The following is a 22,796-nucleotide window of genomic DNA, read 5'->3' as shown; positions in this document are numbered from 1 at the left end:
GCCCCGCGCGCGCCCCCGCCATGGACTACCAGGTACCGCGCGGGGCCGCGCATCGGGCGGGGCGCGGGGCCTGAGGGGGCTCCGGTTCCCGCGGGGCGGCACGGACACCTTCCCCCATCCCGGCCCCTCTGCCGCCTCCCGCAGCCCCGGGCCGTGCCGCCTGCCGCGCACCACGTGTCCCCGCTTCCTGCTCGGGCCACCCCGCAAAGCGCCGTGCCCCGTGGCAGCAGCGCCTGAGCCCGGCCTGCAGYGGCAGCCGCTCCGGTAGCGCGGCGTGTCCCGGCTGCGCCAGATGTCGTGGGGGTGATGGCGGTGCCCCCGTGGAACCCCCGTGGGCAGGCGGGAGCGGTCCCGCTCCGCTGAGCTGGCAGCGCCATCGGTGCCRGTGCCACTGTCCGGTGGGCCGGGGTCCAGCTGCCCGGGTGGGTGTCCCCATACCGGGGACATGGGCTGGTGCCATGCCAGGTGCCCCCTGCAGCACACGGCGGTGCAGCGCCAGGCTCACATCCCCTTGGCGTGTGTTGGGGGGCTCGGTGACCCCCCTTGTCCCAGGTGCGGTGTTGGTGCTTGGTTAGCGCCGCTCGTTGAGCACCGGCAGGGCGGCTGTGCGCTGGAGCGCTGCCCGCTCCCGACCTTGTCCCACTGGGCAGCCGTGGGTGCCGGCGCTGGGCTGTCCCATCCCCGCCGCGGGGCCAAGGGGCACCTGGGGAGGGGCGGGCAACCCCTGCCCATAAGTAGCCTGTCCCCGTGACAGGATCTGGCGCTGCGGGCACATCCCCGCGGCACCATGGCGGAGATGCTGCCGGCCTGGGTGACCAATGGCACCGCCGAGGGGACTGAGAGTGAAGGGGTGGGTGGGTCAGGGTGCAGCCTGGCCCCTGGGGCTGCGGTGGATGGCACAGCCCCAAGGCTGCGGTGATGGGCGCCATCCCAACTACCCTGGGGGTCTTTGCAGGATGCAATCCGGATGCTCAACACCCTGCAGACCAATGCCAGCTACCTGGAGCAGGTGAAGCGGGAGCGTGGCGACCCCCAGGCCCAGCTGGAAGCCATGCAAGGGTTTTTGGAGAGGAGCGGGCTGAAGGTGAAGGGGGAACCCCCGTCCCTGTTCCTTGTGTCCTGTCGGCAGCGCYGCCGTGCTCAGCACTGGCTGCCATGGGGGTCTCACAGGGTGGTTGAACTCTTACAGGTCGAGGACCTGGATCGACTGAACATCATCCACGTCACGGGGACGAAGGGCAAGGTGAGGCRGCTGGGCGGTGCTGTGGGGGATTGGGGGCTCAAGGGGGCTGCTGGTGTCCGTGGCTCCGTTTGCCCCTGCCCTGGCACAGGGGCTCTAACACTGCTGTCTCCTCAGGGCTCAGCGTGCGCCTTCACTGAGTGCATTCTCCGCAGCTACGGGCTGAAGACGGGCTTTTACAGGTGGGTGGAGGGTCCTTGTGTCCGGGAGGGTTTTGAGGGGTCAGTGGAGCTATGGCTGACTCTTCCCCCTGCTCTGTCCCCCCAGCTCCCCTCACCTGGTGCAGGTGCGTGAACGGATTCGCATCAATGGTCAGCCCATCAGCAAGGAGCTCTTCAACAAGTATTTCTGGCTGGTCTACAACCGCCTGGAGGAGACCAAGGTGGGGGCAGCAGGGTTTGTAGGGGTGCTCCCTCCCTTGGGTCCCCTCTGCCGGGATCACATGCTCATCTTCRCCCTGCTCTGCCTGGCAGGACCCGGTGCACGCCAGCATGCCAGCGTATTTCCGCTTCCTCACCATCATGGCCTTCCACGTCTTCCTGCAGGAGAAGGTCAGTGGTGGTGGCCTTCAGCTTGTGATGGAGATGTCAGCTTGGTGGGGACCCCAGGGAGGGGGGACACAGGACCCAGTCCCCAGCTGGGGCAGAATTTGTGTAGGTCAGGCTGTTGTGGCTGTGACCAAGGGATGCTGTGCCAGGTGGATGGTTCCCCCACAAATAGGGGGTGTGCTCAGGTGTGGGTTTGGAAGGGGTGGTGACAGGGACCCAGCTCCACCCATATCCCTGAATCCATGGGGACACCTGCTGCYGGTGGCTCTCTGATGGCTCCAGTGTCCCCGTGTCCCCAGGTGGACCTGGCAGTGGTGGAAGTTGGCATTGGYGGCACCTATGACTGCACCAACATCATCAGGTAGGAGCCAGCAGGGCTGAGCCTGTCCCCAGGCCTGCCAGGCCCTGGTGTCCCCACAGTGGACAGGGGTACAGCAGGRACACTGCCACGCTGTGTCCCCAGGGCGCCGGTGGTGTGTGGGGTCTCCTCCCTGGGCATCGACCACACCAGCATCCTGGGCGACACCATGGAAAAGATTGCCTGGCAGAAGGGGGGCATTTTTAAGGTAGGGAGACCTGGTCTCTGTTCTCTTGTATTTTGGGGGTGTGCTCCCCCATGTCCCCAAGCATTCCCATGTCCCCGAGCACCCCCATGTCCCTGAGCACGCCCATGTCCCTGAGCTCCCCCATGTCCCTGAGCACCCCCATGTCCCCAAGCATTCCCATGTCCCCGAGCACCCCCATGTCCCCRAGCAYYCCCATGTCCCCRAGCACCCCCATGTCCCCGAGCACCCCCATGTCCCTGAGCACCCCCATGTCCCTGAGCTCCCCCATGTCCCTGAGCACGCCCATGTCCCTGAGCACGCCCATGTCCCTGAGCACGCCCACCCTCCCCAGCCTGGCGTGCCGGCGTTCACTGTGGCGCAGCCGGAGCGGCCGCTGGAGGTGCTGAAGGAGCGAGCCCAGGAGCGCAAGGTGAGTTGGTGACAGGGGTGTGGATGGGGGGTACCCCATGGCGGGGGGCTCATCCTCCTCTCCCCGCAGTGTCCCCTCTACCTCTGCCCGGAGCTGGATGACTTYGAGGAGGGCTGCCGGGCGCTGGAGCTGGGGCTGGCGGGTGCCCACCAGCGCTCCAACGCCGCCCTGGCCTTGCAGCTGGCGCGGACGTGGCTGCAGCGGCGCGGCTGCCCGGGTAAGGCAGGGGACCGGGGGCAGGGGCCAGACCCCACATGGCCCTGGGGTCTCAGTGGGATGCCTGTCCTGCCCAGGTCTCAGGGAGCTCAAGGAGGTGTCACCAAGCTCTGAGCTGATGGGGAGGCCAGTGCCACTGGCGCCTGCCTTCCGACTGAGCGATGCCATGATCCAAGGTGCAGTGTGGCCGTGCCGGGACCCTCCCTTGCCATGTCATAGCGCTTGGGGGGCTGTGCTGGACCCCAACCAGTGCCACWTGTGCTGGAGGGCACAATCTGTCCCACACTGGATCCCTGTGGGGGTACTGGTCCTGGGGAGGATGTGGGGGTCCCAGCCGTGCCCTGTGTCCTCCCAGGCCTGCGGGACACAGAGTGGCTGGGCCGGACCCAGGTGYTGTCCCACGGCCCCGTGACGTGGTACCTGGACGGAGCTCACACCACCAGCAGCATCCAGGCCTGTGTCCGCTGGTTCCGCCAGGCCGCCCTCAACCAGGACAAACCCCATGAGTAAGGAGGGGACAGGAGAGGGGACAGCCATGGTGGGGGGTGTGGTGGTGCTGCTGGAGGGCCACCTGCCCTTTCTCCCCGCAGCGGTTCCGAGGTGCGTGTGCTGCTCTTCAATGCCACAGGCGACCGGGACACGGCGGCGCTGCTCAAGCTGCTGGTGGTGAGCTTTGGGGGGGTCACTGTGCACAAATATCTGGGTTTGCTGCTTGTCCTGGGACCTGCTTTGCTGTGGGTGCAGGGAGCCGCGAGGTGGAGCTGGCACCCTGTCTGTCCATCCGTCTGCTTGCCTGCCCACCCTGCTGTCCTGGGGTGTATCCCACCTCAGCTTCCCCCTSCAGGAGTCTGGGTGTGGGAAAGACTTGGATCACCCTCCTGCCCCATCTCCTGTTACCCCACTGGTTTGGGGTTGGTCCTGGTGGCAATCCCATGGGTGGGTCCTGAGGGATCCCGCAGTGCTGATTGCTCCTGTCCCYGCAGCCCTGTCACTTTGACTACGCTGTCTTCTGCCCCAACTTCACCGAGGTGTCGGTGGCCAACAACGCAGGTGGGTGCTGGGGAGACAGAATCTCCCCTGGCCCCCCATCCTGATCCCTCCCCAGCTCCCCCTGCAATCCCTGACCACCGTGCCCATCCCTCCCAGACCAGCAAAACTTCAACGTGACGCTGGAGAATGCCCTGACCCGCTGCCTGGAGAACCAGCGGACGTGGACGCGGCTCCTGGAGGAGAAAGCRGGGCAGGACCCCTTGCTCCCATCTCCCCTGCGGGTGGGGGGGCTGCTGCAGCTGGCCCCCGCCCGGAGCCCCCTGGTCCTGGTGCCCCCAGCSCCACGGCCCCTCAATTCCCCAGCGCTCGTGTTCCCGTGCCTGGCCCAGGCGCTGCGGTGGGTGGCACAGGGCCGGGACCCCCAGCTGGCAGCCCCTGCAGCCTCGGGGGCTCACCCCCACCCCGTGGCCAGCAGCGGGGCCGTGCTGCTGCGGGAGGCGGCCGCTGTCCGTGTCCTGGTCACCGGCAGCCTGCACTTGGTCGGGGGGGCCCTCCGGCTGCTCGACCCCGCGCTGTCCCAGTAAGGGGGAACAGGGCTTTGCTCCTCTGTTTACTTGAAGCAGGTTTGGCCCCCAGTGATGCTCAGAGGCATCTGCGGGGGGATGTGGGACACCCCACCCCATCCTGGCTCAGCTGTTTTCACCCCAGTGCCTTTTGCCCGTGCCCTTCCTGGGACACTGTCCACGGGGGGATGCTCCTGGCCTCCATCCCCTCCCTCATGAGACTGACTGGGGGCACCTCCAGCGTTTGGGGGGGCTGCCCCAGGCTGTGATGAGATCCCAGTGCCCGGGGGGCTGGTAGGTGGGAGCCTCAAACTGTGGCGAGGCTCRGCATCAGGACGCGACTAATTTAACATAGAGAAGATTTTTATTATTATTGATAMGAGTTTGTAACTTGGACGGGGAGCTGGGGGGGGTGGTGGGTTCTGCCCATCGCCCTGTAGGAGGGCAGCAGCCTCGCACCCCCCCCTGCAAATAAACCTCTTGCTGCTCCCACTGGTGCCTGCTGCCTTCTTGGGGGGATGCAGGAGGGGCACGGGGGTCACCCCAAGTGCTGGGGCCTGTCCAGGGGGCACCCACTTCTTCCCCCCCCATTTGATGGGGAGCCTTGTGGGAGGCTATGGCAGTAGCTGCTCTTTCTGCCTCCCCACAGCAGCGGGGGACCCCAGAGGGGTTGCAGGGTGCCCCCCCCCCGGCGTGGGCTGCCCTCGGGGGGCCAAAGCATTCACTGAATGAGTAATGGAGGCCCCCTCTGGGCTCGGCCTGAGATTTGGGGCAAAAAATCAGCTTAATGACACTGGGGAGGGTCCCCAAGTCCGTTGGGCGGGGTCTGCGCGGGCTCGGGGGGTCCCGGGGGCGTCAGGCCATGCTGCTGGTGGAGCAGGGGGTGCTCTGGGTGCTGCCGATGCTGTGGTTGGTGCTGCTGCTCTCCGAGGCCGGCGCCGTGCTGGAAACCGGCTGCAGTTTGGAGATGGGACCTGGCTCACACCGCCCGCCACGGGGAAACACCAAGGGAAACCAGACTCAGGGCGAACGGTGGTGGCCTTGGCTCGGTGCCACAGGACCTTCCAGCCCTCGTGCACAAACCCTCACGGGTCACTGGCCCCTGAGCCCCTGGGATGGAGATGAGCATGGGGGACCGTGGGGCACCAGGAGCAGGAGGGAGGGCAGGTGGCAGARGGGTCCTTGGGGAAGTAGGAGGGACCCTGGGGAGCTGTGGATGCCCTGGAGCAGGTTAACCCTCTATAACATTAGCAGGAGGAGTGTAGATGAGGGCAGTGGAGCAGCCTGGGCTCTGGCTCACTTTGGCCAGGAGGGAAAAATGRGCAACCCAGTAAGGGACAGAGGTGTGACCCTCCCCGTCCCACCACGGGGGTCCCCAGGGTGATGGATACTCACGGGTGTGCGAATAGATGTACCAGAGCCCGCCAGTGAGGAGTGCCCCGATGAGGAAAGCGCCAAAGGTGATGCCCAGGACGGCAGCCAGCCCCAGCCCACGGTCTGGGGGAGGATGAGACCATCAGCATTGCCACACTGGGATGGCCCCTTCCCACTCCCATTCCCACCCTCACCCCCTTCCCTGCCTCCAACTCACAGTTGAGCGGCCGCCCGGCGTCCTTCACCGTCACCTCCAGCACCTTCTCAAAGATCGTGTCGTTCTGCGGGGTCAGAGTTTGGGGTGAGAGGGGGGACATGTGCACCCTGCAGGGGGACAAAGCCCCCARGTGCTTTGGGGACCAGGGATTGCTGCTCCCAAACGGTGCAGGACAAACCCGATGGGGACAGGCGTGGTGGCACCACAGGGTGGGGAGGGTGACACTGACCTGCAAGCCAGCCTTGCACTTGAGGGTGGCAGAGAAGGGGATGCGCCCRCCCTCAGGAACGCTGTAGGTGAAGCGGAATCGCCAGACCTTCCTGCCATGGCTGCTGGGGGGGCCCTCCAGCACCGCCACCCCCGCGCCCCGYGCCTGCCCGCCCTGCACCAGCAGCATCGGCTCCCGCTCCGGCGCCTCCAGCCAGCACTCCTTCAGCTGCAGGTCGGCAGGGTGGTCCATCCATCGCATGGATGCCTGCCACGGGGTGGGAATGGGGGTCACTGTCAGGGTCACCGGCCCAGGGGTGGCTGGAGTGTCCCAGASCAGCACTGGCACAGTGGCAGTACCTGCACAAAGGCCTCCTTGTTGATCTCCAGCTCTGTCTGCGGTGCCTCAAAGGCAGCGGTGGGGAAAAGGCGCAGGAAGAGTTCCCGTGGGATCTCACACTGGAAGCCAACCTACAAGAGAGGACAGCACTGAGGTCACCCCTGACACTGAGCACCCAGCCCACAGCAGCATCAGCACCCTTCTCCCACCCCTGGACACACCGGGAAACCCAGCCCTCACCCGCACACTCCGGAACACTGCGTCCTTGGCCAGGCTGAGGATGAGCTGTGAGGAGAGGAAGGCTGGGTCAGTCACGTGTCCCCACTGCTGGGGTTTGTTATTGGGACGGGATGGGATGGGATGGGATGATGGGATGGGATGATGGGATGGGATGGGACGGGACGGGACGGGACGGGACGGGACGGGACGGGACGGGACGGGACGGGACGGGATGGGATGGGATGGGATGGGATGGGATGGGATGGGATGGGAGTCCCACTCAAACACATCCCCTCCATCCATCAGTAGGGCTGGAGGCAACACCCCCGGCTGGCCCCCTTCTCACCTCATTGTTGGCATAGCCCCTCCCCTCCAGTGAGGTGCCGCAGTGGCTGAGGGGACTTCTCAACATGAAGTGGGTGGCATTTTTCTCTGCCTGGCAGCTGATGTCCCTCAGGGTGATGTTCACCACGTCCTTGATGGGCTGGGAGGAAAGCACACTGTAGTCACCCACTGGATTRGGACAGCCCCGTACCACCCACCCGAGCACCCAGAGGAAAACCCAACCTCTGAGTGATGCTGGTGGACACTGGGACCCCAGTCCATCCCCTCACCTCCAAGTAGGACCTGATGATGACAATCTCCATGGTTTCATCTGTGCACTTCCAGGGCTTAAGCATGAGCAGCACCTGGTGGGGCAGGTCTGGGGGCTGTGTGATGACAAGGGGGGTGGTGGGCRCAGCTGTCTTGACCGTCTCTGCAGGACAGGAAAACAGGGGGGCTGAGTGGGGGTGGGGGACACCCCCATCCCACCCTGCCTTGGGGCTCTGGGGCCTCACCATGCCTRTGGATCTCCAGGCTGATGCGGGTGCTGGCAGGGATGGCGGAGTAGGAGGCGATGACGCTGTAGTTCTTCTCGAAGGCTTTAGCGATGAGGTCCTGCTCAGTGTCAGGCAGAGGTGACCCAGAGATCAGATCCGGGAATAAGGACAGCTTGTAACTGCCAGAGACCTGCAGTGAGGGGGAAAAGAGGGGCAGCAAAGAAGGGCTGAGTGGAGACAGGGACAGCTGGGGGTGCACAAGGCACGGTTCATCCTGGTTAGGAGGGCTTGCAGCAAGGGGGCTGCCACCACCTCGTGTCTMATGTCCCCCATGCCCTCCTGCCACCCTCCCCATGCCACCAGCATCTCCTGGGACTTGACAGACCCTTTGGCGGGCATGATGGGGAGCACACATCCCCCTCAGCCTACCAGTAACTGGATGCCGCACTTGGAGGAGAGGAGCCAGGTGAAGTTGGTCTTGCTCTGCAGGATGAGGATCTGCTTGTCCGCAGAATTCTCCGGACAGCTCAAAGACASGTTCACCTCTGTGATGGGGGTACTGCAAAACCACAAGACCCCACTTCTCAGCATCCCACACYAACCTGGGATGTGGGGCTCTGAGACACCTCATCAGGCGTCTCCGAGCCTGTCCCACTGCCTGTCCCACGCCAGTACTGCGGTACCTGGGCTCCGACTGCACGTGGACGATGTGAGCAGCCCTGGTGCTCTGGGAGTCACTGCGTGAGCAGCCCTTCACCCCGTGGAAGAAGACCTCAGCCTCAAGGTGCAGAACGGCGTTGAAGTGTTCCTGGGGGGTGCATTCCGGGGGGCTGCGGGCATCTGTGGGGTCATCAAAGCCAAACTGGGCTCAGYGGGTGGGGAATGCTCAGGGCCAGGGCCATCAGTCCCCATGGCATCTCCCTGGGGAAGCTGYTTTGTCCCAGGGGCTGTCACCCTTGTGGAACAGGAAGATCATTGCTGCCCACTSCAACCCCCAGCCCCACGCACCTTCTCCCAGGCGGAGCTGGACCCTGTGGGGGTCCCGCAGCTCGCTGTAGGATGTGATGCCCCCGTAAGTAGACAGAGCCCAGGCCAGCAGCTGCCCCTCRCTGGACACCACGGGTGGCTCAGGGTTTGGTGCTCCGATGGTCTCCGGGCTGAGCTGGGCGTCCTGTAGGGAGAGTGACAGCCTGAGCCGGGGTGGAGGGCAAAGCACATCCCTCCCCCACGCAGGCTGGCATGAGGAAAGTGAGAAAAACCTTTCTCCACAGTGTGCAGAACGCAAACATGAACCTAAGAAAGATGAGCRTCCCTGGAGCCTGGGCTGGGGTCACCCTGGATGAATGGGGGTTTTTGGGGCCAGGAGCTGGGAGCAGCGAGAGCCGCCGGCGGCACGCGGAGGGCTCGGCCCACTTTATTATTAGCCACAAACAAAGCAGGAGGTTTATTTTGCTAACAAAGCGCCCGACCCCGGCTCAGCTCGCTGGAGCCAAACCCCATCCCTGACCTTCCTCCCGCCGGCCGGAGGAAATGGGAGCTTTTTCCAGCCCTGTGCGTCATTCCCTGCCCGGCCAGCCCAGTGCTCAGCGCCGCCAGCAATGGTCAGCAGCGTCCCCTCCTCCCAGGGCCACCACAAGCATCATATCTGGTGATCAGGGGGACCAATCTCCACCAGTGATCCTCTCAAACACCCCAGTGGATGGCCCCAGCCCTGCTGCTYCCCCGGTGTGGGGCTGTGGCACTCACGGTGCGGATGATGAGGTTGGAGCACGGGGAGATGACGGTGGCAGAGCAGCGGGCGCAGAGGAGGACGAGCACCGCTGACCGGCTGCAGGCATCGGCTTGAGGAGTGACCATCACCGTCAGATGGACAGGAGGGGCCTGGGGGGCAAGAGGAGAGTGTCACCACTGCAGCCACCAACCCCCAACTGCTGTCACCTTCCTGGCTGCCCCCTGGAGCCAGAGGCAGCACAGAGAGACCTCAGGTGGGATCCCCACACTGGTGACCAGGACACCCCATACAGTGGGGTCGAGGCATCCCCTTCTTGAGGACCACGTCACCCTTGAGTTAGAGACTGAGTAATCTCTGTACTGGGTACCAGGATGTCACCCCACTGCAGATGGAGCATCCCCACATGGGCACCGGGCCATCCCCGACAGCTGCCCAGCCCCATCCCAGCAGTGTGCAGCTGCTGCAGGCTCGGAGAGTCCGCAGTGATGTGCAGGGATGCCTGGGCACAGGGATGGCACACACCATTCCTCCTGGCCAGCACTGCCTGGTGGCCTCCAGCCGGAAATCCGCTGGGGAAGTCGAAACGCCAGGCGCTAAGTTTGGCAAGTGCTGCCTGAATTACGGCTCGCAAAGTGCTGAGCCAGGCAGCGGGCAGGGAAAAACAGCAAAAACAGCCGGGACTGCGAGGGTGGAGGCTGCTGCCAGCGCTGGGCACAGGGCTGSCGGGATGAGGCTGTGGGCATCCCGGCCTGGCCATGGCCCCGTGGCAAGCGTGGGTGGCCAGGGACCCCGGGTGGCCCCGAGTGTCGGGGAGGAGCCGGCGGCTGTTTTTCCTGCCGCGTGTTTTGTGGCGCTCCATTGTTTGGCTGCGCGAGTGGCGGGAGCCTCGGCGTTCCCCGCCGCCGCCTTTCGGGTTATTTTTTTTTCTTTTTCTTCTCCTTTTTTTTTTTTTTTTTTTTTTTTTCATCGTGGGGATCTGCTTATAGAAAGCAGCTTCCAGTAATTCTTCTATAAGTGGAGCCGCGTCCCTGCCTGGCTCCCCCCGTGCGCCACGGGGCTCGGTGCCGCAGCCGTGACATCAGTGCGTGTCCCCTGTTGCCACTGGTGACAACCCGGGGGCACCCCCGGCCCTGGCACTTATCCAGAATGCCAAGGCAAGGCCAGAGGGGTTCTTGCAAAACAGACCCTCCCCAGCGCCTCCTGGCCTGGCTCTCCCTCTGCTCCAAAAGCAGAACTGGGAGAGCTGGGAGGTGGCGGGGAGGGGTGAGTGTGGCGCCGGGTGGCCCAGGGCTGGGTCAGAACTGGGTGCTGGGTCCCAGCCAGCACGAGGGAAGCTGGGCTGTCCTGCAGATCTGCCGTGCAAACCCATGTGCTGCTGGAAACCCACCCACCAGTGCCAGCCAGTGACAGTGCCAGCCCTGCCACCGCCYTGCACCATCCTCACCCATAATGTGGTCAGGGGTATGGCCATGCCAACACTCACAGGCAGATTTCTGCTCGCTTGGACACCTTGAAGTGATGTACCTCCTTCCATCTCTTCATCCATCCCTTCCTCCATTCCATTTCCCATCTCTCCCTCCCTTCCTCACCACTGTGGTCACCATTGGGTGCCTGCAGCTCTGCCCAGCTCCCAGGCCACCTTCTCAGGGAAATGGATCATCCTGGGATGCCCAGCACTGGAACATCTGCCCTGGCAGCATGGGCTATTACAGAATTTGCCTCTAAAGTCTTTAAACTCCCACTGAGGGCAGGGATGCCCATGGCTGTGCTTGGAGAAGCTTGGTGAAGGTGCCATGGAAGAGGTTAATGCAGGTCCTTTCACTGCTCCTAAATTGGAGGAAAGTTTTGACAGCTGGGACACTCTGCCTGCTGAGGACAGTGATGGGTGACAGTGCTGTGGTGACAGTGTCAAGTGACAGTATAAGAAGTTCTGAGGGGATGCACTGGGACCCCTCTGGCTCACCTCGGACCACTTGATGCTGAGGACATGGACTTCATGGTCGGTGTCCAGGGAGCTGTTGCTGACACAGCCCCGTGGCACCGTGCTGGTGGCGTACGAGAGGGTGATGGGTGGCTTCTCTGTCACCGGCTTCAGGTCACAGCCCTTGGCTCTCCCGGGGTCTGGGCGGAAAACAAGAGACTGTCAGTCCCCGCCGCGCGGATGTGGGGTGACACGAAACGGGGGGACACGATTCGAGAGGGGGCTGAGTGTCCGCGCCAGCCCCGGCACTGCCCCCGCAGCCTCAGCCCGCAGCCCGGCGTCACCACGGCCCCAGCGCCGGCTCAGCACCCCCGGGACCATCGCTACGTGTTCGCTCGGGGCTCGTCTGCCACCGCCAGCCCCCTCCGCAATCACGTTAATGACCCTCGGATCCGGGCTGGAAAAATCCACTGTCCCTGCTCGGCACTGCCGAGTGCCAAAACTCGCACCCGGCCGCCCCRAAGGCTGGGCCGGTGGCGGAAGCCCCCCCGCATTCCCCCGCCGCAGGAAAGTGGGAAGCGCRGGTATGGAAACGGCTGTAAAGCTCATCCTCCGCGGGCGCCGAGGCGTGAGCTTTGCCCCATCCCAAAGCCCCCGGCGGCGTGCGGCGAGCGGGGCCGGCCGGCGGCTGCCAAGGGAAATCCTGAGCGCAAACAGCCATTTGAAGAGCTGATCCTGTAAATCCCCACGTGCCTCGACAGCTTCCTCTGCCTCAGGCAGCCCTGCTGTGGCCGGGCTGTCCTCAGCTTGGCCCCGAGGATCTGCCTGCACCCATGGGTGCTCCTTTCCATGGGGCTGGGCAGGATGGGACCCCGTGGTCACAGCTGGGGGTTTTCTATGGGGAGACTGTCTGGGGTGCTGGATTTCATTTGGAGGTGTCCACTGAGCTCTATCCCTTCCCACTCTGTCTCTTCCCATCCTTGGTGGCTCCAGCCAACGCATCGGGAGATGCYTGGACCCCATTTCAGGTCCACCCAGCCACCCTGACCGGGACTGGGGCTAGAGGGTGTGATGCTCCAGGTAATTGAGTTTTCAGGACGCAGCACCCAGCAAAGAGCCACTCGTTCCAAGCCGTGCCCATCACGGTGTCCCTGACCTGCGTCTCACCGCTGGGGTGGCCCGGCTGTGGCRGCGGGGTCACGGCACAGACCCCCCTCCCGGTGACGCTGCCCTGGTCCCACTYATTGTCCGGCGCTTCCTCCCCCCAGCGTGGCGGCCGCGCGGCCGGCAGCATCGGGAGGAAGATAAACAGCCGCTTATCTGGGCGCCACAGGCTGTGTCCCTCTTCCCTTCCACTCCTGCCCCGACGGCGCTGGGCACGGCCGAGCGGCCCCGGCGCTGCTGGGCAGAGSACGGGCAGTTGGTCACTCCTGGTCACCATCCTGCCGGGAGGTCGGGCAGGGCYGGGGGCCGCGGCTGGGCTCGCCCCTGGCACAGGGCAGGGATGCCAGCGGAGGGGATGAGGGGCAGCGGTGCCAGGCGGGCACTGTCTGTCCCTGGGGAAGGCAGCGGGCTCCAGCATTATGTCAGGATCAGATAAGGGGGCTCAGCTGRGCCGCCGGGGCGATCAGATAAGGGCACTGTTATTTTTGTACTCCAGGAAAAGGGAAAAAAATTAAAAGGAAGAAAGAAAGAAAATCCACTTTATGTTTTTCTAGTCGCCTGCACTCTGCCTTGATTTGATGCAGCGGAGATCAGGRAATGGGGATGGTCCCCCTGTAGCTCCCCGTGGGTCAGGGGTTGGAGGGGCGATTCCTGGGCTTTCGGGAGCTGATGAAAGACCTAGGCAGAGAGCAGGGGTGTGGGCTGCAGGGCAGGGGTGGCTCTGGTGGCACAGGATGCACATGGGACAGGCAGCGCCACTTTGGCATCCCTGCATCCGGCTGTGCCGCCTCGGCACTTCTGTAACAAACTGAGCTGGGTCAGGAACGGGGATAGACCCTGCACTGCAAACCTGAGAGGGAATTGTCATCCTCGAGCCACTGCTGGCTGTGGGACCATGCTGAGGGGGCACAAAATCCCACACCCCTGGAAGCCAACTGTGTCTGTGAGGCATCCTTAACTGCCCCCGCCGAGGCCACCCCAGTCCCACAGCATCCCCATTCCATGGCACTGCACCCGCTGTGGGCACCCCCAGCCCTACAGGGTCCTGTGAGGCAGAAACAGCAGCTGGACAGGATTTGGTGAGTGGCACAGGTAGGCAGGATGGAGACCTTATGTCACAGCTACGCAGGACACGGACCATAGAGCACAAACACTCAGGATGGGGACCTTATAGCCCAACTACATGGGACAGGGACAATGTGGCACAGGCACATAGGAGGGGGTCCATATGGCACAGCTGCACAGGTTAGGGGTAGTATGGCCATAGGAGATGGTCAGAGGGCAGAGTGACACAGGACAGGGACCATACAGACACACACACAGACAATAGGGACCATTAGCTCCACATGGAACAGGGACTGTGGGGCACAGCTACGTAAGATGAGGATCACATAGTACAGATAAATAGGACAGGGACCATAGGGACAGACACTCAKGGTGGGGACCATATGGCACAGCTATGTAGGATTCAGCCCATACAGCACAGCCCTGTTACACCATGTATGGCACAGCTGTRTAGGATGGAGACTGTCAGGGACAAATACATGGCACAGCTACATAGGACACAGATGACATTGCACAGCTGTGTGGGATGGGGGCCAGAAGGCACAGCTGCAGGGTATGGGAACTGTACATCACAGACAGGGAGGACAAGGCCTCTGTGGCACAATGACACGGGATGTGGAGCATATGGCACAGTTATAGGATGGGAACCGTACCCTAAAGCTACAGAGGACACAGACCCTACTGCACATCTACATGGGACAGGGACACCATGGCACTGCCRTGGGACAGGGACTGTGGCACAGCTATGGGATGGGGACTGAGCCTCAGTTACACAGGACATGGGACTTGCTGTACATCTGCAAGGATGGGAACTGCACGGCACAACTGCAGGGAACATGGCCCACATGTCACAGCCTCACCGGGCAGGGACTGCCCGGCACAGCCACAGCACAGGGTTGTGATGGAAGAGAGTGGGCATCGAGCCTGGCAGTGGGGCCGCCCCAGCACCACCCACAAGCACTGACCCCCGAGGGGGCCAGCGGGGACAGACCCAGCCAGGACACTCACTGCCACTGGCCCCGGCCTCTCTGGACAGCCGCTGCCTTCCCAGCTCCCTTCCCTGGGGTCCRCCAGCTCCCTGCCCTCCATCAGTCTGAGTGTCCCTCCTTGAAATTCCCCCTGTGGCTTTGCAGGCACCTCGAGGTGGCTCTGGCTGCTCTGGAGGTGGCTGAGCCCCCAACATCCATATGAGGCTTTTCGGAGGCTTCCCCATCCCTTATCCCCAGTTCCATCCCAACATCCCAGATGAGGTTCAAGGGTTTTTTCCCATTTCTAGCCCCCAGTTCCATCCCCCCATCTCACGTGAGGTTTCAGGTTTTTTTTCCCATTTTTCACCCCCAGTTCCTGGTCAATCCCTCCATGCTCCGTAGTGCTGAGAAGCCACCAAAGCCACCCCAGACCCCTGTGTGCCACTGCCTTGGCCGGGACTCAGCCACGGCGTCTTCAACRCCTCCCGCGCCCGGGTGACGCAGCCGGGATTTCGGGGGTCCCAGGGAGGGGCAGGGCTGTCTGTGCGTGTTCCGGGAATCAGCGTGGGTTTGTCCCTTGCCACATCGGGGCTGCTCCCCAAAACCTSCTYTCCCGAGGGGTTCCCCAGGGTAACACCGCCTGTGCGGCCACTGCCGGGACCCCTTTGGCCACCGACCCGGAGTCACCGGTTGGTCCCGCCGCGGTGACTGTCCCGTCCCGCAGGTCCCGTCCCGCGATCCCATCCCGGAGGTCTCATCCCCGGGGTCCCGCTGCCCGGAGCCCCCCGTCCCCACTCACCCGGGCGGCCGAGCAGAGCCAGGAGCAGCGGCAGGAGCGGGACGGAGCGGGGGCCCATATCCGCCTGCGGCCGCTCCCCGGGAGCCAGCGCCGAGTGCGGGCGGCGGCAGCGGCAGGAAACCGACTCCCTTCGGAGGAGGGTCCGCGGCGGAGGAAATGCCGCTGGCGGCGCTGGGGCCGGGCCGGCGGGGCCGGGGGGGGGCGGAGAGGACGGACCCCCCTCCCCCGGAGGCGCCGTGCCTCAGTTTCCCCACAGGGCCGTGCGGGGCTGCACCTCCGGAGGGGCGCGCTCTGGGCAAGGGGAGGGCGCTGGTACCCGGGGTAGATGTCCCCAAGAGCCCCCAGGGCTCGCACAATTGAGTGGAGGGGTGCAACACAGGGGTTCTGGTGGGGTCCACTCCCCCAAATTACTTCTCAGTGATGGGGATGGGGCCTGGCCCAGGCAATGGGGATGGCGGCTGCCCCCAGCATTCAGCCCCCACTGCTCCGAGCCAGCATTCCAGCAGGGTCACAGTCCCAGGCTGGTGGCTGCCCCATGGCCCTGGACCCCCACTCTGGGGCCGTGGGATAAGTGGAAGCCTCCCAGCACCACCATGTGCCTGTACCCATGGCCGGGACACACATGGGGCTGCCCACAAACCCCTACCTGGCAGGTGGGCTTGGGGTCAGGAGATCCCCTATGTCACGGGCAAGGGGGCACAGCTGAGCGCTGCCAAACTGGGGGCCATGAGGTGGCTGGGGGCACCCAGGGACCCCATTCAGCAGTCCTGCCCCATTCCTCCCCACATCTCCCGGGAGAGACCTCACACGGCTGTCAGTGGGGCCGGGACCCTCAGTGTGGGGGTGGGCGCGGGTCCCCGGAGGTTTTCATCTCGACTCATGGTTCACGGGCAGGGGGACAGAATGGAAATGTGCCTGGGAAGTCAGCAACGCCTGTCCCCAGCAGCCGGGATGTCCCCGGAGATGTCGGTGACCCGGGGTGAACAGCAACCATTTTCCATGACAGAGCACTGCCATCTCCTGGGGACCGCGGGGACGGGTGCTCACCCGGGGATGGGGAMAGMRATGGGGACGGGGAGGGCACAGGATCCCCTGGCCCTGCCGCACTCATATCTCCGCGGTGACACCGCAGGACAACGGCCAAGAGACCCTTGGTGATGGACACGGGGATGGCGGCAGCTGCAGTGTGACAGAGAGGGGGCTGGCCGTGGCTGTGGGGTGGCCCCATGTGCAGGCCCCTGCACCCCACTGAGCCCAGCATCTTCCCTCCTCGCAGCTTGTGGGGTGGCCTTGAGCTTTCAGAGCAGACGAAAAGCATCTAAACCCCAACACCAAGCACTCATGGGAGAAGGGCAGGGTCCCTGTCGCACCCCCCACCCTTGTCACCACCCAGGGAAAYTGAGGCACGCTCACAGCACATCCAAAGAGGGCTGCAGGCACAAGAGAGACGAGTGTCCCCACTCCCCAGCTTTAGGTCATGGTGGCCCAAACCACGACAGCCCCCCTGTCCCCTTGTCCCCACCGGCACGAGGCAAGCACTCGCCGGCCCCGGCCCTGGATCGCTGTCCTGGCAGCGTCCCAGCCCCGGCCGGATGGCTGCATCCTTCCTGCCCGCCTGCCTCCCCGCAGTGCCCCAGGCTCTGCCCGTGGCTCGTGGCCCCCCGGGCACGGGGCTGACGTCGGAGACTGGTGACTTTGGGTTTTCGTCTTGGGGAATTTTGTTTTTTCCCTGCTGGCTTCCTTTCTCCGCTCTGACTCCTTGGCCTCGTGGCCTTGGCTGACCCCAGCGCTGCCGCCCCTCCTGCCCTCGCAGCCCCCTGGCTCCGTGCCCAGCTCCCAGCAGCCCAAAACTAAGTGGTGGGGGGCCCTGTTGGGGTTGCAGCTCTGCTGCCTGCTGCCCTCGCTGTGGCTGGGTAAACCCAGTCCCCAAGCCCCAGTGCAGCCCCTCTGCTGTGGGGGTGTACCTGGGTGGCTCTGTGGGTGCTGGGGAGCCCCAACATCCCCTGCCCCCCACATCAGCACCCACAGTGCCGGTCTGTTGGGGTCCTGTGACTCACAGGATGAGGACACCCGCCCAGTCCCCCAGCCATGAGGGCACCCAGCCTGGTGGCCAGGCTCCTCTGGGTGTCCCCAATGCATTCCTCGTCCCCTGGGGACAGGGCTGAGAAGTGGCACTGATGGCAGTGAGTGTCCAAGCACAGCAAGATASGGAGCACTCCACTCCAGGGCACTGCACCACCACAAACCATCACAGTGCAGCCACCCCGCACACCCCAAAAACCCTGACAGCCGGCAGAAACAAGGAAATGCCAAGGCATAAAGAGGTGGAAATCCCCATCCCAAATCTGGTCGCCTCCAGCCCCCRGCAGCCAGTGGGAGAGCCGAGGGGAAGGGACGCATGTGCAGGACACGGCTCAGCTGCTGCCCGTGTGTCCGGACACACGCACAGAGCACGAGGGGGTTCAGCAATCGGGACACAATGAGGGTGGCCACGATTGGCTGGAGGATGCGGCCGCAGGCTCCCCGCAGGCCACAGGGATTGGGAAGCCGGGGCGAGCGGCCGGGATGCTCCCTCCCTTCCTCTGAGCGCAGCATCCCGCTGCCCGGTGGGATAAACACCCACTTCCTGCCCTTAATCAGCTCCAGAGGGGCTGGGGGCGGGGGGGACAGAGGGGGAGAAAAAAAAACCCTCTGGAAAGAAAAACTCATTTCCTGCGACAGAAGAAAAAGATAAAGTCTGGATTCATTAAAGTGAACTTTACTGGGGAGAGACGGGAAAGAGCCAAACACAATGTCCTTGAAATTTCCTCCGCACGGCTCCGTCCACGAAAACAGGATAAAGCCGCTTCCGCTGTCTCTGCTGGAGTGCGCTGGGGGAGTGGGGCTGGGGGTTTGGTTACAGGCAGTCGAGGTGGGTGCAGACCTGCTGGAAAACCTCGTCCACGGAGCCCTCGGCGTTGAGCTGRGTACAGAGGGGTTAGCTGGGGGGCTTGCTCGAGAGCTCTCATCCCAGAGCAACTGGAGCTCTTCCAAGGAATGGCATTTTGGMCATGGATGAAGAGACCGGGGCTCATTAAGGGCAAAGACGCCCAGCCATCCTTGGAGGGGATCTCCATGTTGGGAATGAGAGGGGTCAAGCCCACTCCAAACCAGCCAAAATTGAGATTTCCCCCTTCTCTCATGATCCACATCCATCACTCCCCTCCCCTGGGACACGAGCCCCAAGCCATGGAGATGGATGGAGGGTGCTGGCATCAGCCACATCCCTGCTTACCTGGCGGACGATGCCTCTGCTCTTGTAGAAGGCAATGACGGGCTCTGTGGCCTTGTAGTAGGTGTCCAGACGCTTCTTGATGGTCTCCTCGTTGTCATCCACCCTCCCGCTGGTCTCACCCCGCTTCARCAGGCGCTTCACCATCGTGTCCTTCCCCGCATCCACGTAGAGCAGCAGCGTGGGGGGGGCGATCTGTGGGCACAGATGACACAGTTGTCACCGCACTGGGTTGSTGTGGCTCTGGTTTGGTTTGGTGAGATGATGGTGGTCAGCATGAGGGTCACAGATGTCCCCATGCCATTCTCTGCCTCCCTCACATTGGTCTGGGAGCCACCAGGACACAGAGGTGCCCCCACACCATCCTCTGCCTCCCTCTGCATTGTTCTGGGAAAAACCACGCCACTGTTCCAGCAGCCTCTAGGGCCGTGTAGAGGGAGGCAAAGGGACACTATGGCCAAGCCCTGGCTCTCTGCCATCACCATCATGTCAGCACTGCTGTCATGCTCTGTCAGCCCGAGGACACCCTGGTCCCTCCCACTGTGCCCTGGGCACAGGCTGTCCCTGAGGCAGGGGGACCCGCTGCCCAGATTCGACTTTGCTGGGATACGAGGCCGGGCTGCTGCTAGATGCAGTCCCTGTGCCAAGCTGGTGTGTGGCACGGCTCAGCATAGCCCAGCACGGCACCAGCCCTCACCTTTTTTTCAAACTCCTCTCCCTGCTTCACTTCCCGGGGGTATCCATCAATCAGGAATCCTTTGGACACRTCTGCTTTGGCCACCATGGCGTCCCGCAGCATGTCCAGCACCGTGTCCTGGGGAGGGGAGGACAGAGCTGCTAGGCTGATGTGGGACAACATGCCCCCCACCCAGCGCCCCCAATCCCTGCTGCAMACCCCACCCTGGGATGGCAGGGCCAGAGATGCCAGCCATTACTGTGGTATGTGGCATCCCCACCCCTGCACACCCCACCATATGGCAGCAGGTGGCAGCCAGGACTCACCAGGGGCACCAGCTCTCCCTTCTCCATGATGGCCTGCAGCTTCTTGCCCCGCTCCGAGCCYGAGCTGACCTCTGCCCGCAGCAGGTCCCCCGTGGACAGGTGGGTGTAGCCATACTTCTGCACGATCTTCTCACATTGCGTCCCTTTCCCTGAACCGGGGCCACCTGCAAGGCACACACGTGCCCCAAGCCACGGGTGAGGAGAGGGAGGGGACTGTGGGAGCAGTGGCACAGACACACAGAGTCCTCTGAACTTGGTGACCATGTTGGTTTGGTGTCCCCAAACCCAGCAGCAGGTGGATGGACAGAGCTGCTCCTGAGGTTGCCAAGTGCTTGGGGGTGGCACGGGCTGCTGGGAATTGGCATGTGGGCACCACACCCAGATGGCACCCAGGACATCAGCACCTGGATGTCCCTGTCCCATAGCACCAAAGGTATCATGACCACCATCACCACTGCCTGATGGCACCCAGGGCATCACCATCCAGGGTTTTATCACATTTCYTCCCAGGGGTTTGTTGTCACATCACCCCAGATGTTGCCACCCCGTGCCTGGCCAGAGGTGCCCTTCTGGTGCCAGCACACCCCACATGGCTTCAAGGAACCAAGCTAGAGCCACGGCCATCCCACGGTGCCTGGGAACAGCCCTCCTCAGCCTCCAGCCCCGGCTTCCCAGCTTGGAGGGACAGGGGAAAGGTCTGGGCTGACCCCACCAGTGACAGGACTCAGACACAGACTTACCCACTACAAAGATGATTTTGTGCTGCTTGAGCTTTTCTGGAGGAGAAAAAGGAAAAAAAAAGAATTATCAAAAGCCAGAAGGCCCATCAGGGAGTGAGGTGTCCCCAGGGGGTGCCAGATCCAGGGCAGGCATCCCTGGGGATGGAGGGGACCGATCCCAGAGTCCTGGGGGAAGATGGAGAGGGGAGCAGACGCATGTCCTGGTCACCTGGGCAGGTTGGGATGTCTGGACACATCTGAGCACAAAGACCCCATGGCACCTTGGCCATGGGGCTGGAATCCCACTGCCACGTGGTGTCCCGGAGGTGGTCATTGTCCACGGCTCCACTGCAGGCAGGGACTGGCCTCATCCATCCCTGTGGCCGGCTTCTCACCCCGCAGGGCTAGCAGGGGCTGTGGCAGGCTCAGCTTGGCCACCTCGAGCACCTGGCACAAGCCCAGCAGTTCCTGGGCCCCAGCATCAGTTCCTGGACCTGGTGGCCGATGTGCAAGTGGCACTGACTGCCCTGTCCCCTGCTCAGCACCCTGGCACAGGGTTCCCACCACCTGTGGGATCTGCCCCAACCATGGTGGGGGCRATGCCGGGGTGTGATGCCACTGGGGGAGGAAGAGCTAAAAATAAAGTTGAGCTGCTCTGGGGCCACTTTCCCATCTCCTGATTACAGCTGGATGAAATTTCAACTCCTTGGCACCCTGTACTCCCCAGGGCTGGGGATGGAGCCAAGTGGCTGGCAGGGACCAATGGGATGTGGGACATGTGGGGGGGCTGAAGGGACACGGGGGACAGACAGAAGAGAGGGAGGCCAGGACATGGGGGAGGGATGGAGGGGAGGAACGCAAAGGGGACCAGGGGCTGCACGTAACGGGGACAAATGCAGGGAGGACAGAGGGGACAGAGGCAGGGAGGGAAGGGGAATGCAGAGGGGATAGATGCAAGGGGGGACTGAGGGGTACAGAGGGGATGGATGCAGGGGGGACTGAAGGGATGGATGCAGGGTGGACCAAAAGGGATGGATGCAGGAGGGATAGGGGCATGCAGAAGGGGTGGATGCAGGGGGGGATAAAGGGCAGGGATTAATTCCAGGGGGGATTGATGCAGGTGGGGACCGAGGGAATGGGTACGAGGGAGACAGGGGGATGCAGAGGGGATGGATGCAGGAGGCACTGAGGGGATGGATGCAGGGGGACGGATCACTCACCGGCTGACATGCTGCCGTGGTCCAGGCACAGAAGCACTTAAGGCTGCAAGGGAAGAGCGGGATAAACAACTCAGCACATCAGGGACACATGGGTCACCAGAAAAAGGGTYGCCCTTCTTGGCCATGATGGTGCCCAGCTCCAAGACCAAGCTGGGCAGGGGTGGGATAGAAGACACAAGCCCCGGCTTGGCCCTGGAACAGGGAGCTGAGGATCTCTGCTTCTGCGGCCGTCACTYACCTGGTTCTCAGCAGTCACCCTCCGCATCCGGATGCGGTGAGGGCTTCCCCATGCCGGGTGACGCGTGGTGACGCTGCCGGCTTCCTCCCCTGCCCTGCCCACATCCCAATGCCCGGGGTGCTGCCCGACAGCCGGAAACCCGTTTGGGATGCCCAGTGCCACCAGGACACCAAGTGACGGGGACAGCACCCCCAGCTCCACACAGACTGCTTTAGGGGGGTGTCCTAAGGAGGGCGTTGCAGCACCCCASTGCACCCCCAAAACCTCGGGGGGATGTTTGGCCACCCTGCCTGCCCACACCCAGCCCCGCAGCACCCGCCCTGCTTGGCCACAGTGCGTCACCCCAAACCGGCTGGACGGGGTGCAGGGACGGGACATCCCGTGGCCAGAGGAGCCCGTGGCCGTTGACAGGTCGTGTTACAGCCTCGAAAGGGCAGAGGCTAAGAACGGCCACACTGAAACCGGCACCGGGTCACGTCCCACCAGCGCTGCGGGGACAAAGCCCTGAGATGGCCCTGGTGGGGCTTGGGGGGTGCAGGACCCCCGGGTGACAATTGTGGGGGTGCTGAGACCCAGGACAGCTGGCACCAGCCTTGGTGGGGTGATGGGGGGCCGAGGGCAGTCCTGACCCTCAGTGCGGGCTGGGGGCCCGATCGGTGCGGGCTGGGGGCCCGATCGGTGCGGGGCCGGTCCCTCAGAGCCGGCTGGGTGCCCGATCAGCGCGATGCCGGTCCCATGGGGCAGGGTGAAGGGTGAGGGTGGTGTGGAGGTGACCGGTCCAGAGGCGATGAGGGAGGGGGGCGCTGACCCGCTCGGGCCGGGGCTGAGGAGGGGGCCGGGTGGGCGGGTGCAGTGTGGCCTTGTCACTGCCCAGCCAAGGCCACTGCGGGCTGCACCCCGGGGTGCCCCCACAAACCTCACCCCGCCGCCAGCCCCAACGCCCCCCTCCCATCCCACCGGCACCCAGCCGCCGCAGCCCCTCCCCGG

General features: G+C 63.8%; 3 protein-coding genes across 7 annotated transcripts; 1 reads left to right on the top strand and 2 right to left on the bottom strand.

Annotated features, from left to right (window-relative positions):
* Positions 1 to 7: 7 nt before the first annotated feature.
* FPGS (folylpolyglutamate synthase) lies at positions 8 to 4,815 on the top strand. Of its 2 annotated transcripts, none has more exons than XM_057374619.1 (15): positions 8 to 32; positions 956 to 1,084; positions 1,190 to 1,243; positions 1,358 to 1,422; positions 1,508 to 1,622; positions 1,714 to 1,791; positions 2,088 to 2,149; positions 2,252 to 2,354; positions 2,686 to 2,763; positions 2,833 to 2,980; positions 3,057 to 3,155; positions 3,335 to 3,485; positions 3,570 to 3,645; positions 3,963 to 4,029; positions 4,126 to 4,815. In XM_057374619.1, the coding sequence occupies exons 1-15, from the start codon at positions 21 to 23 to the stop codon at positions 4,551 to 4,553; spliced, it is 1,665 nt and encodes a 554-aa protein (XP_057230602.1). In that variant the 5' UTR covers positions 8 to 20; the 3' UTR covers positions 4,554 to 4,815. The 2 variants fall into 2 exon arrangements, with proteins under 2 accessions (XP_057230602.1, XP_057230601.1); XM_057374618.1 differs by lacking the exon at positions 8 to 32 and adding an exon at positions 732 to 850.
* A 62-nt stretch (positions 4,816 to 4,877) lies between these two features.
* Positions 4,878 to 15,505, bottom strand: ENG (endoglin). Of its 2 annotated transcripts, none has more exons than XM_057374616.1 (15): positions 15,360 to 15,494; positions 11,406 to 11,563; positions 9,457 to 9,591; positions 8,719 to 8,881; positions 8,394 to 8,550; positions 8,140 to 8,269; positions 7,729 to 7,900; positions 7,504 to 7,646; positions 7,236 to 7,373; positions 6,911 to 6,955; positions 6,691 to 6,801; positions 6,353 to 6,598; positions 6,124 to 6,187; positions 5,928 to 6,029; positions 4,878 to 5,486 (listed from the first exon to the last, which is right to left on the bottom strand). In XM_057374616.1, exons 1-15 carry the CDS (start codon positions 15,415 to 15,417, stop codon positions 5,317 to 5,319), a joined length of 1,992 nt encoding a protein of 663 aa, XP_057230599.1. In that variant the 5' UTR covers positions 15,418 to 15,494; the 3' UTR covers positions 4,878 to 5,316. The 2 variants fall into 2 exon arrangements, with proteins under 2 accessions (XP_057230599.1, XP_057230600.1); XM_057374617.1 differs by having other exon boundaries at positions 5,317 to 5,506; positions 15,360 to 15,505.
* A 2,592-nt stretch (positions 15,506 to 18,097) lies between these two features.
* Positions 18,098 to 22,614, bottom strand: AK1 (adenylate kinase 1). Of its 3 annotated transcripts, XM_057374644.1 has the most exons (8): positions 21,810 to 22,614; positions 21,572 to 21,614; positions 20,581 to 20,845; positions 20,373 to 20,408; positions 19,633 to 19,796; positions 19,328 to 19,444; positions 18,634 to 18,825; positions 18,098 to 18,321 (listed from the first exon to the last, which is right to left on the bottom strand). In XM_057374644.1, exons 3-8 carry the CDS (start codon positions 20,720 to 20,722, stop codon positions 18,256 to 18,258), a joined length of 717 nt encoding a protein of 238 aa, XP_057230627.1. In that variant the 5' UTR covers positions 20,723 to 20,845; positions 21,572 to 21,614; positions 21,810 to 22,614; the 3' UTR covers positions 18,098 to 18,255. The 3 variants fall into 3 exon arrangements, with proteins under 3 accessions (XP_057230627.1, XP_057230628.1, XP_057230629.1); XM_057374645.1 differs by lacking the exon at positions 20,581 to 20,845 and having other exon boundaries at positions 21,810 to 22,476; XM_057374646.1 differs by lacking the exon at positions 20,581 to 20,845 and having other exon boundaries at positions 21,572 to 21,607; positions 21,828 to 21,983.
* Positions 22,615 to 22,796: the final 182 nt, after the last annotated feature.

Source organism: Malurus melanocephalus, unplaced genomic scaffold (assembly GCF_030028575.1).
Source record: "Malurus melanocephalus ecotype Western Australia unplaced genomic scaffold, MMel_1.1 scaffold_230, whole genome shotgun sequence".
NCBI classification, from domain to species: Eukaryota; Metazoa; Chordata; class Aves; order Passeriformes; family Maluridae; genus Malurus; species Malurus melanocephalus.
The sequence above is the reverse complement of the archived record's forward strand: the minus strand, read 5'-3'. Positions and strand labels throughout refer to the sequence as shown.